The sequence below is a fragment of the Somniosus microcephalus genome, unplaced genomic scaffold, assembly GCF_052327205.1.
Source record: "Somniosus microcephalus isolate GS21.2 unplaced genomic scaffold, FLI_Smic_1.0 scaffold597, whole genome shotgun sequence".
Lineage (NCBI taxonomy): Eukaryota > Metazoa > Chordata > Chondrichthyes > Squaliformes > Somniosidae > Somniosus > Somniosus microcephalus.
This window is the reverse complement of record NW_028225784.1, coordinates 127,042-140,000: the sequence shown is the minus strand read 5'-3', so window position 1 is coordinate 140,000 and position 12,959 is coordinate 127,042. Positions and strand designations below refer to the sequence as shown.

The following is a 12,959-nucleotide window of genomic DNA, read 5'->3' as shown; positions in this document are numbered from 1 at the left end:
ACATCAGGAGATATTAGGGCAGGTGACCAAAAGCTGGGTCAAAGAGGGAGGTTTTAAGGAGCGTCTTAAAGGAGGAGAGAGAGGCGGAGAGGTTTAGGGAGGGAATTCCAGAGCTCGGGGCCCCAGGCGGCTGAAGGCACGGCCGCCAATGGTGGAGCGATGGAAATCGGGGGATGCTCAAGAGGACAGAATTGGAGGATTGCAGAGATCTCGGAGAGTTGTAGGGGCTGGAGGAGGTTACAGAGATAGGGAGGGGTGTAGGGGGCTGGAGGAGGTTACAGAGATAGTGAGGGGTGTAGGGGCTGGAGGAGGTTACAGAGATAGGGAGGGGTGTAGGGGCTGGAGGAGGTTACAGAGATAGGGAGGGGTGTAGGGGCTGGAGGAGGTTACAGAGATAGGGAGGGTTGTAGGGGCTGGAGGAGGTTACAGAGATAGGGAGGATTGTAGGGGCTGGAGGAGGTTATAGAGATAGGGAGGGGTGTAGGGGCTGAAGGAGGTTACAGTGATAGGGAGGGGTGTAGGGACTGGAGGAGGTTACAGAGATAGGGAGGGAGCGAGGGCCATGGAGGGATTAGAACACAAGTATGAGAATTTGAAATTCGAAGCATTGCTTAACCGGGAGCCAATGTAGGTCAGCGAGCACAGGGGTGATGAGTGATAGGGACTCCCTCAGTACTGCCCCTCCGACAGTGCGGCGCTCCCTCAGTACTGCACTTCCGACAGTGCGGCGCTCCCTCAGTACTGCCCCTCCGACAGTGCGGCGCTCCCTCAGTACTGCATTTCCGACAGTGCGGCGCGCCCTCAGTACTGCCCCTCCGACAGTGCAGCACTCCCTCAGTACTGCCCCTCCGACAGTGCGGCGCTCCCTCAGTACTATCCCTCCGACAGTGCGGCGCTCCCTCAGTACTGCACCAGAAGTGTCGGCCTGGACAATGGGGCTCAAGTCTCTGGAGTAGGACTCGAACTCACGACCCTCTGACCCAGGGGGCTAGGGCAGTGGGTAATGTGAGACCATTAATCCAGATCCTTGTGGTGTGTGTTTCGCTTTTCTCTCTCCGTCTCTCTCTCGCTCTGTCTCCTCTGTCTGACTCTCTCTCTCTCTCTCCCTCTCTGTCTCTTTCTGTCCCTCTCTCTCGCTCTGTGTCCCTCTCTCTGTCTGTCTCTCTCTCTCTCTCTCTCTCTGTCCCTCTCTCTCTTGCTGACTCTTCGATCTCTGTCTCTTTAATCCTGTCTCTCTCACCTCAGTCACGGTTAACTTGGTCCTTACATTACACACTATCGGACTGAACCTCACCTCACTCATGTTGGATGCGAATCCGTTCCCTCGTTCCTTCAGCTGTGTCTCTCGATCAGCACTTGATGTCTCTCTTCTCACACAGTCCCCTCTCTTCAAACCAGCCTCCCGCAGTTTAAGTGGGGAAAATGCTTTCTGAATGCAATGGGATCAGAGCAGAACCTCCAAACCAATGGAAGATGAGAGGAGGTACTTAGAAATTTCTTCAGATCTTACTTTAACCCTTTCACCCACCTCTCCCCATTTACAGACACCGGGCAGCCTGTTCCCTATCTGAGTGGATTAACCCTCTCACCCACCTCTCCCCATTTACAGACACCGGGCAGCCTGTTCCCTATCGGAGGGGATTAACCCTCTCACCCACCTCTCCCCATTTACAGACACCGGGCAGCCTGTTCCCTATCGGAGGGGATTAACCCTCTCACCCACCTCTCCCCATTTACAGACACCGGGCAGCCTGTTCCCTATCAGAGGGGATTAACCCTCTCACCCACCTCTCCCCATTTACAGACACCGGGCAGCCTGTTCCCTATCGGAGGGGATTAACCCTCTCACCCACCTCTCCCCATTTACAGACACCGTGCAGCCTGTTCCCTATCGGAGGGGATTAACACTCTCACCCACCTCTCCCCATTTAGAGACACCGGGCAGCCTGTTCCCTATCGGAGGGGATTAACCCTCTCACCCACCTCTCCCCATTTACAGACACCGGGCAGCCTGTTCCCTATCGGAGGGTGATTAACCCTCTCACCCACCTCTCCCCATTTACAGACACCGGGCAGCCTGTTCCCTATCGGAGGGGATTATTCGTTCTCCCTCTGCTGGACAATCGCAGGAACTAGAGCACCCAGGGCAGGTACAAAATGTGTTAGATACTGAGTAAAGCTCCCTCTACACTGTCCCATCAAACACTCCCAGGGCAGGTACAGCACGGGGTTAGATACAGAGTAAAGCTCCCCTCTACACTGTCCCATCAAACACTCCCAGGGCAGGTACAAAATGTGTTAGATACAGAGTAAAGCTCCCTCTACACTGTCCCATCAAACACTCCCAGGGCAGGTACAGCACGGGGTTAGATACAGAGTAAAGCTCCCTCTACACTGTCCCATCAAACACTCCCAGGGCAGGTACAAAATGTGTTAGATACTGAGTAAAGCTCCCTCTACACTGTCCCATCAAACACTCCCAGGGCAGGGACAGCACGGGTTAGATACAGAGTAAAGCTCCCTCTCCACTGTCCCATCAAACACTCCCAGGGCAGGTACAAAATGTGTTAGATACAGAGTAAAGCTCCCTCAACACTGTCCCATCAAACACTCCCAGGGCAGGTACAGCACGGGTTAGATACAGAGTAAAGCTCCCTCTACACTGTCCCATCAAACACTCCCAGGGCAGGTACAGCACGGGGTTAGATACAGAGTAAAGCTCCCTCTACACTGTCCCATCAAACACTCCCAGGGCAGGTACAGCACGGGGTTAGATACAGAGTAAAGCTCCCTCTACACTGTCCCATCAAACACTCCCAGGGCTGGTGCAACACGGGGTTAGATACAGAGTAAAGCTCCCTCTACACTGTCCCATCAAACACTCCCAGGGCAGGTACAAAATGTGTTAGATACTGAGTAAAGCTCCCTCTACACTGTCCCCATCAAACACTCCCAGGGCAGGTACAGCACGGGGTTAGATACAGAGTAAAGCTCCCTGGACACTGTCCCATCAAACACTCCCAGGGCAGGTACAAAATGTGTTAGATACAGAGTAAAGCTCCCTTTACACTGTCCCATCAAACACTCCCAGGGGAGGTACAGCACGGGGTTAGATACAGAGTAAAGCTCCCTCTACACTGTCCCATCAAACACTCCCAGGGCAGGTACAGCACGGGGTTAGATACAGAGTAACGCTCCCTCTACACTGTCCCATCAAACATTCCCAGGGCAGGGACAGCACGGGTTAGATACAGAGTAAAGCTCCCTCTCCACTGTCCCATCAAACACTCCCAGGGCAGGTACAAAATGTGTTAGATACAGAGTAAAGCTCCCTCAACACTGTCCCATCAAACACTCCCAGGGCAGGTACAGCACGGGTTAGATACAGAGTAAAGCTCCCTCTACACTGTCCCGTCAAACACTCCCAGGGCAGGTACAGCACGGGGTTAGATACAGAGTAAAGCTCCCTCTACACTGTCCCATCAAACACTCCCAGGGCAGGTACAGCACGGGGTTAGATACAGAGTAAAGCTCCCTCTACACTGTCCCCTCAAACACTCCCAGGGCAGGAACAACACGGGGTTAGATACAGAGTAAAGCTACCTCTACACTGTCCCATCAAACGCTCCCAGGGCAGGTACAGCACGGGGTTAGATACAGAGTAAAGCTCCCTCTACACTGTCCCATCATACACTCCCAGGGCAGGTACAGCACGGGGTTAGATACAGAGTAAAGCTCCCTCTACACTGTCCCATCAAACACTCCCAGGGCAGGTACAGCACGAGGTTAGATACAAAGTAAAGCTCCCTCTACACTGTCCCATCAAACACTCCCAGGGCAGGTACAGCACGGGGTTAGAAACAGAGTAAAGCTCCCTCTACACTGTCCCATCAAACACTCCCAGGGCAGGTACAGCACGGGTTAGATACAGAGTAAAGCTCCCTCTGCACTGTCCCATCAAACACTCCCAGGGCAGGTACAGCACGGGGTTAGATACAGAGTAAAGCTCCCTCTACACTGTCCCATCAAACACTCCCAGGGCAGGTACAGCACGGGTTAGATACAGAGTAAAGCTCCCTCTACACTGTCCCATCAAACACTCCCAGGGCAGGTACAGCACGGGGTTAGATACAGAGTAAAGCTCCCTCTACACTGTCCCATCAAACACTCCCAGGTCAGGTACAGCACGGGTTAGATACTGAGTAAAGCTCCCTCTACACTGTCCCATCAAACACTCCCACGGCAGGTACAGCACAGGGTTAGATACAGAGTAAAGCTCCCTCTGCACTGTCCCATCAAACACTCCCAGGGCAGCTACAGCACGGGGTTAGATACAGAGTAAAGCTCCCTCTACACTGTCCCATCAAACACTCCCAGGGCAGGTACAGCACGGGTTAGATGCAGAGTAAAGCTCCCTCTACACTGTCCCATCAAACACTCCCAGGGCAGGTACAGCACGGGGTTAGATACAGAGTAAAGTTCCCTCTACACTGTCCCATCAAACACTGCCAGGGCAGGTACAGCACAGGGTTAGATACAGAGTAAAGCTCCCTCTCCACTGTCCCATCAAACACTCCCAGAGCAGGTACAGCACGGGTTAGATAGAGTAAAGCTCCCCCTACACTGTCCCATCATGGGTGACTTTAATCTGCAGATAGATTGGGCTAACCAAATTAGTAATAATACTGTGGAGGAGGAATTCCTCGAGTGTATACGGGGATGGTTTCCTGGACCAATGTCGCGGAACCAACGAGAGATCAGGCCATCTTAGACTGGGTATTATGTAATGAGAAAGGATTAATTAGCAATCTTGTTGTGCGAGGCCCCTTGGGGAGGAGCGATCATAATATAGTTGAATTCTTCATTAAAATGGAGAGTGAAGTAGTTGACTCTGAGACTAGGGTCCTGAATTTGAATAAAGGAAACTACGATGGTATGAGGCGCAAGTTGGGTAGGATTGATTGGGGAATGTCACTCAAAGGGTTGACGGTGGATAGGCAATGGCCAGATTGGATTTGTCCTGCTTTTCATTTTCTCTCTCCCTCTGTCTTTCTCTCTCTCTGACGCTCACACACACTAAGATTCACACACCATTTGCCTTCCTAATTGCTTACTGTACCTGCATGCTGTATGGAGTTTAACTTTCTCCATCTGTTTCCTAAATGGTGAAAGATTGGAGAATGCAGATGTATCCAGTGCACTCACACACTGACACTCTCTCACACTGTTATAAATCTCAACATCATAAAGAAACTACACATGAAATAACGCTGGACGGCCAGCTGGTGGCGCCGTCCAAGGCGTATAAATACTCGGGCGTGGGCCCAGCTTGTCCAGGGACATTTTGTAAGACAGGAACTAGTGAAGTACAACTAGACCTCCATGTTTAGAAACAAGTTGATTAAAGCCTTGCTTTATACTCCAAGTGCGTAGTGAGTTTTATTACGTCACACACACTGACACACGCAAGTGAAGGGTTTAGAATATTTCAATATTTTATTCATTGTTTTATATACAGATGTTCAATTAAATAGCACAAATGTAGCGACACAATCCGATACAATTCACCCTTGGGATCAGTTACAGCGAGTCTCTCTCCGTCAGGGACCCCTTTTAAAGAGGGAGTCTCTCTCCGTCAGGGACCCCTTTTAAAGAGGGAGTCTCTCTCCGTCAGTTCTGGTCTCCATATACCTTGGTTAGACCACACTTGGAGCACTGTGCACAGTTCTGGTCTCCATATACCTTGGTTAGACCGCACTTGCAGCACTGTGCACAGTTCTGGTCTCCATATACCCTTGGTTAGACCACACTTGGAGCACTGTGCCCAGTTCTGGTCTCCACATACCTTGGTTAGACCACACTTGGAGCACTGTGCACAGTTCTGGTCTCCATATACCTGGGTTAGACCACAGTTGGAGCACTGTGCACAGTTCTGGTCTCCAGATACCTTGGTTAGACCACACTTGGAGCACTGTGCACAGTTCTGGTCTCCACATACCTTGGTTAGACCACACTTGGAGCACTGCGCACCGTTCTGGTCATGTACAAGTGACATAAAGGCGCTGAAAAAAAGATGGTAATTCTTTGCACATCAGAGGAGATGGTTGGACTCTCTCTTGTTGGAGATGGTCATTGCTTGGCACCTGTGTGGCGCGAACGTCACTTATCAGCACAAGCCTGAGTGTCGTCCCAAGTCTTGATGCATGCGGGCACGGACTGCTTCATTATCTGAGGAGTTGCGAATGTCCCCTGGTTCTAGAGTCTCCAGCTTGGGGACACAGCCTCCGAGCATCCACCCTGTCAAGGTGTCTCATTCTTCTAAATTCCAGGGAGCTTAGGCCCCTTCGACTCGCTCTCTCCTCATAGGACAAGCTTCCGAGCCCAGGAACTGCCCTCTGCGGCGGCCCAGCAAGCCTCATCGAAAACCTGCTAGCTATCAGTTCAAAAAAACAAAGACCCACCCACACCACCTTCTCAGGGCAGGTGTGGCCTTGCCAGCCCACATCCCGTGAATGAATTTAAAAAACACTAGTCTGACCCCAGCTGGGCACCACACTTTAGGAAGGACATGAAGACTTTGGAGAGGGTGCAGAGGAGATTGACCAGAATGGTACCGGGGATGAGGGACTTCAGTTACGTGGAGAGACTGGAGAAGCTGGGGTTGTTCTCCTTAGAGCAGAGAAGGTTAAGGGGAGATTGACCAGAATGGTACCAGGGATGAGGGACTTCAGTTACGTGGAGAGACTGGAGAAGCTGGGGTTGTTCTCCTTAGAGCAGAGAAGGTTAAGGGGAGATTGACCAGAATGGTACCGGGGATGAGGGACTTCAGTGACGTGGAGAGACTGGAGAAGCTGGGATTGTTCTCCTTAGAGCAGAGAAGGTTAAGGGGAGATTGACCAGAATGGTACCAGGGATGAGGGACTTCAGTTACGTGGAGAGACTGGAGAAGCTGGGGTTGTTCTCCTTAGAGCAGAGAAGGTTAAGGGGAGATTGACCAGAATTGTACCAGGGATGAGGGACTTCAGTTACGTGGAGAGACTGGAGAAGCTGGGGTTGTTCTCCTTGGAGCAGAGAAGGTTAAGAGGAGATTGACCAGAATGGTACCGGGGATGAGGGACTTCAGTTACGTGGAGAGACTGGAGAAGCTGGGGTTGTTCTCCTTAGAGCAGAGAAGGTTAAGAGGAGATTGACCAGAATGGTACCGGGGATGAGGGACTTCAGTTACGTGGAGAGACTGGAGAAGCTGGGGTTGTTCTCCTTAGAGCAGAGAAGGTTAAGAGGAGAGTGACCAGAATGGTACCGGGGATGAGGGACTTCAGTTACGGAGAGAGACTGGAGAAGCTGGGGTTGTTCTCCTTAGAGCAGAGAAGGTTAAGAGGAGATTGACCAGAATGGTACCAGGGATGAGGGACTTCAGTTACGTGGAGACTGGAGAAGCTGGGGTTGTTCTTCTTGGAGCAGAGAAGGTTAAGGGGAGATTGACTGAGCTTATCCAGTCTCTCCACGTAACTGAAGTCCCTCATCCCTGGAAACGTTGTAGTAAATCTCCTCTGCACCCTCTCCAAAGGCCTTGACATCCGTCCTGAAGTGCGGTGCCCAGAATTGGGAATCTATCCTGCAGTTGGGGCCGAACTCGTGTTTTTTTTCCCTTCGTTCCTGGGATGTGGGTGTCACTGGCAAGGCCGGCATTTATTGCCCATCCCTAGTTGCCCCTTGAGAAGGTGGTGGTGAGCCGCCGCCTTGAACCACTGCAGTCCGTGTGGTGAAGGTACTCCCACAGTGATGTTAGGGAGGGAGTTCCAGGATTCTGACCCAGCGACGATGAAGGATCGGCCGATATATTTCTAAGTCAGGATGGTGTGTGTGACTTGGAGGGGAACTTGGAGGTGGTGGTGTTTCCGCGCGCCTGCTGCCCTTGTCCTTGTTTGATGTCGTTTCAGCAATAACCTCCTGGCTTTCGTAACCTAAGCCTCTATTTATAAAGCCCAGGACCCCTCGTGCTTTCTTAACCTGTCCTAGCACATAGAAGATAGGAGCAGGAGTAGGCCATTCGGCCCTTCGAGCCTGCTCCGCCATTCAATGAGATCATGGCTGATCATCCAAATTCAGTACCCGGTCCCTGCTTTCTCCCCATACCCCTTGATCCCTTTAGCCTTAAGAAACGTATCTAACTCCTTCTTGAATATATTTAATGAATTGGCCTCTACTGCCTTCTGTCGTCGTGAATTCCACAGGTTCACCACTCTCTGGGTGAAGAAATTCCTCCTCATCTCTGTCCTAAATGGCTTACCCCTTATCCTTAGACTGTGACCCCTGGTTCTGGACTCCCCGGCCTTCGGGAACATCCTTCCTGCATCTAGTCCTGTTAGAATTTTATAAGTTTCAATGAGATCCCCTCTCATTCTTCTAAACTCCAGCGAGTATAAGCCCAATTGACCCAATCTCTCCTCATACGTCATTCCTGCCATCCCAGGTATCAGTCTAGTGAATCTTCGCTGCACTCCTTCCATGGCAAGAACATCCTTCCTCAGATAAGGCGACCAAAACTGCACACAATACTCAAGGTGTGGCCTCACCAAGGCCCTGTACAACTGCATCAAGACATCCTTGTTCCTGTACTCAAACCCTCTCGCTACAAAGGCCAACATACCATTTGCCTTCTTCACCGCCTGCTGCAACTGCTTGCTTACCTTCCGCGACTGGTGCACAAGGACACCCAGGTCTCGTTGCACTTCCCCTTCTCCCAATCTATTGCCGTTCAGATAATAATCCGCCTTCCTGTTTCTACCACCAAAGTGGATAACCTCGCATTTATCCACATTGTACTGCATCTGCCCAATCGCCCAACCTGTCCAAATCGTACTGGAGTTTCTCGGCATCCTCCTCACAGCACACACGCCCACCCAGCTTTGTGTCGTCTGCAAACTTGGGAGATCGTTTGCAAACACCCTCAGTTCCTGCACATCTGAAGGGCGGTGTGGCGGCGGGACGGGGGCAAGTGTTTGACGCACTGTGACCCCTGGTTCCGCCACATCGCGCCATCCTTGACCCCAGGGCCCAGAGGGTGCAAGGTCAACATTTACAATTCTGTCATGCAAAAGACTCGGTTACGTAAAAGTGTTCCCAATACATAAATAAACACCCATTGACTGGCCCGAGAGGGTCAGGAGATACCCTGGGCCCAATTCCCTCAGTCAGGTCAACGTGTAGAGTTTCGGAATGCCGTCACGAGTGTCCATCTCGCCGTAATAGTACGCTGGTCCCTCTGGTCAATCTCGTCTGGACACAACCCCTCACCCCCTGGACATGACCCCTCCCCCCCCCCCGCCGGCCGCTCTCCCCCCATTTCAACAGACAGTTACACTGAATCCATACTGAAATTTGCTCTTCAAGTGGTCCATGAAGGCTCCGAGGGCCAGGGTTAAAGGTAGGGGGGCGAGCTTCTTCTCCAGCACGCCCCCCACCACCCAGTTGCTGTCGACCGACCCTAGAAGGGGGAGGCAGGAGGTTAGAGACATGAGTTTTCTGTCGAGAACCTGGCCACTCGCGCTCGCTCGTTCCCGGGACTCTGATACATGTGGTACTCCTCACGCTTCCCCCAAACTGTGATCTCCTCACGTCCCCAAACTGTGATCTCCTCACGTCCCCAAACTGTGATCTCCTCACCCCCCAAACTGTGATCTCCTCACCCCCCAAACTGTGATCTCCTCACCCCCCAAACTGTGATCTCCTCACCTCCCAAACTGTGATCTCCTCACCCCCCAAACTGTGATCTCCTCACGTCCCCAAACTGTGATCTCCTCACCCGCCAAACTGTGATCTCCTCACCCCCCAAACTGTGATCTCCTCACTCCCCAAACTGTGATCTCCTCACCCCCCAAACTGTGATCTCCTCACCCCCCAAACTGTGATCTCCTCACCCCGCAAACTGTGGTCTCCTCACCCCCCAAACTGTGATCTCCTCACTCCCCCAAACTGTGATCTCCTCACCTCCCAAACTGTGATCTCCTCACCTCCCAAACTGTGATCTCCTCACCCCCCAAACGGTGATCTCCTCACGTCCCCAAACTGTGATCTCCTCACCCCCCAAACTGTGATCTCCTCACCCCCCAAACTGTGATCTCCTCACTCCCCAAACTGTGATCTCCTCACTCCCCAAACTGTGATCTCCTCACCCCCCAAACTGTGATCTCCTCACCCCCCAAACTGTGATCTCCTCGCCCCGCAAACTGTGATCTCCTCGCCCCCCAAACTGTGATCTCCTCACCTCCCAAACTGTGATCTCCTCGCCCCCCAAACTGTGGTCTCCTCGCCCCCCAAACTGTGATCTCCTCACCTCCCCAAACTGTGATCTCCTCACGCTTCCCCCAAACTGTGATCTCCTCACCTCCCCAAACTGTGATCTCCTCACCCCCCAAACTGTGATCTCCTCACCCCCCAAACTGTGATCTCCTCACGCTTCCCCCAAACTGTGATCTCCTCACCCCCCAAACTGTGATCTCCTCACCCCCCAAACTGTGATCTCCTCACGCTTCCCCCAAACTGTGATCTCCTCACCTCCCAAACTGTGATCTCCTCACCCCCCAAACTGTGATCTCCTCGCCCCCCAAACTGTGATCTCCTCGCCCCCCAAACTGTGATCTCCTCACGCTTCCCCCAAACTGGGATCTCCTCACCCCGCAAACTGTGATCTCCTCACCCCCCAAACTGTGATCTCCTCACGCTTCCCCCAAACTGTGATCTCCTCACCCCGCAAACTGTGATCTCCTCACCTCCCAAACTGTGATCTGCTCACGCTTCCCCCATACTGTGATCTCCTCACGCTTCCCCCAAACTGTGATCTCCTCACCCCGCAAACTGTGATCTCCTCACCTCCCAAACTGTGATCTCCTCACGCTTCCCCCAAACTGTGATCTCCTCACGCTTCCCCCAAACTGTGATCTCCTCACCCCGCAAACTGTGATCTCCTCACGCTTCCCCCAAACTGTGATCTCCTCACCTCCCAAACTGTGATCTCCTCACCCTTCCCCCAAACTGTGATCTCCTCACCCCCCAAACTGTGATCTCCTCACGCTTCCCCCAAACTGTGATCTCCTCGCCCCCCAAACTGTGATCTCCTCACGCTTCCCCCCAAACTGTGATCTCCTCACCCCCCAAACTGTGATCTCCTCACCTCCCAAACTGTGATCTCCTCACGTCCCCAAACTGTGATCTCCTCACCCCCCAAACTGTGATCTCCTCACGCTTCCCCCAAACTGTGATCTCCTCACCCCCCAAACTGTGATCTCCTCACCCCCCAAACTGTGATCTCCTCACCCCCCAAACTGTGATCTCCTCACCCCCCAAACTGTGATCTCCTCACCTCCCAAACTGTGATCTCCTCACCCCCCAAACTGTGATCTCCTCACCTCCCAAACTGTGATCTCCTCATCCCCCAAACTGTGATCTCCTCATCCCCAAACTGTGATCTCCTCATCCCCAAACTGTGATCTCCTCACCCCCCAAACTGTGATCTCCTCACCCCCCAAACTGTGATCTCCTCACCTCCCAAACTGTGATCTCCTCATCCCCCAAACTGTGATCTCCTCACCCCCCAAACTGTGATCTCCTCACCCCCAACTGTGATCTCCTCGCCCCCCCAAACTGTGATCTCCTCACCCCCCAAACTGTGATCTCCTCACCTCCCAAAGTGTGATCTCCTCGCCCCCCCAAACTGTGATCTCCTCACCCCCCAAACTGTGATCTCCTCACCCCCCAAACTGTGATCTCCTCACCTCCCAAACTGTGATCTCCTCACCCCCCAAACTGTGATCTCCTCACCCCCCCAAACTGTGATCTCCTCGTCTCCCCAAACTGTGATCTCCTCACCCCCCAAACTGTGATCTCCTCACCTCCCAAACTGTGATCTCCTCATCCCCCAAACTGTGATCTCCTCACCCCCCAAACTGTGATCTCCTCACCCCCCAAACTGTGATCTCCTCACTTCCCAAACTGTGATCTCCTCACCCCCCAAACTGTGATCTCCTCGCCCCCCCAAACTGTGATCTCCTCACCCCCCAAACTGTGATCTCCTCACCTCCCAAAGTGTGATCTCCTCGCCCCCCCAAACTGTGATCTCCTCACCCCCCAAACTGTGATCTCCTCACCCCCCAAACTGTGATCTCCTCACCCCCCAAACTGTGATCTCCTCACCCCCCAAACTGTGATCTCCTCACCCCCCAAACTGTGATCTCCTCACTCCCCCAAACTGTGATCTCCTCACCTCCCAAACTGTGATCTCCTCACCCCCCAAACTGTGATCTCACCACCCAAACTGTGATCTCCTCACCCCCCCCAAACTGTGATCTCCTCAACCCCCAAACTGTGATCTCCTCACCCCCCAAACTGTGATCTCCTCACGCTTCCCCCAAACTGTGATCTCCTCACTCCCCCAAACTGTGATCTCCTCACCCCCCAAACTGTGATCTCCTCACCCCCCCCAAACTGTGATCTCCTCACCCCCCAAACTGTGATCTCCTCACCCCCCAAACTGTGATCTCCTCGTCTCCCCAAACTGTGATCTCCTCACCCCCCAAACTGTGATCTCCTCACCTCCCAAACTGTGATCTCCTCATCCCCCAAACTGTGATCTCCTCACCCCCCAAACTGTGATCTCCTCACCTCCCAAACTGTGATCTCCTCACCCCCCAAACTGTGATCTCCTCACCCCCCAAACTGTGATCTCCTCACCTCCCCAAACTGTGATCTCCTCCCCACCCAAACTGTGATCTCCTCACCCCCCCCCAAACTGTGATCTCCTCAACCCCCAAACTGTGATCTCCTCACTCCCCCAAACTGTGATCTCCTCACCCCCCAAACTGTGATCTCCTCCCCACCCAAACTGTGATCTCCTCACCCCCCCCAAACTGTGATCTCCTCAACCCCCAAACTGTGATCTCCTCACCTCCCCAAACTGTGAT

At 52.9% G+C, this 12,959-nt stretch overlaps 1 protein-coding gene across 4 annotated transcripts in view; it reads right to left on the bottom strand.

Moving 5' to 3' along the window:
- The window catches only part of LOC147081271 (mitochondrial import receptor subunit TOM40B-like), a 70,580-nt gene that overhangs the window by 14,970 nt on the left and 42,651 nt on the right, over positions 1-12,959 (bottom strand). For 2 of the 4 annotated variants that reach the window (XM_085980848.1, XM_085980850.1), the window contains exon 9: positions 9,376-9,487. In XM_085980848.1, coding sequence (XP_085836974.1) covers positions 9,376-9,487 — 112 coding nt within the window. Of the gene's footprint in view, positions 1-5,477; positions 9,488-12,959 lie in introns of those variants that run through there. The other 2 variants (XR_015076753.1, XM_085980849.1) reach the window with 2 other exon arrangements.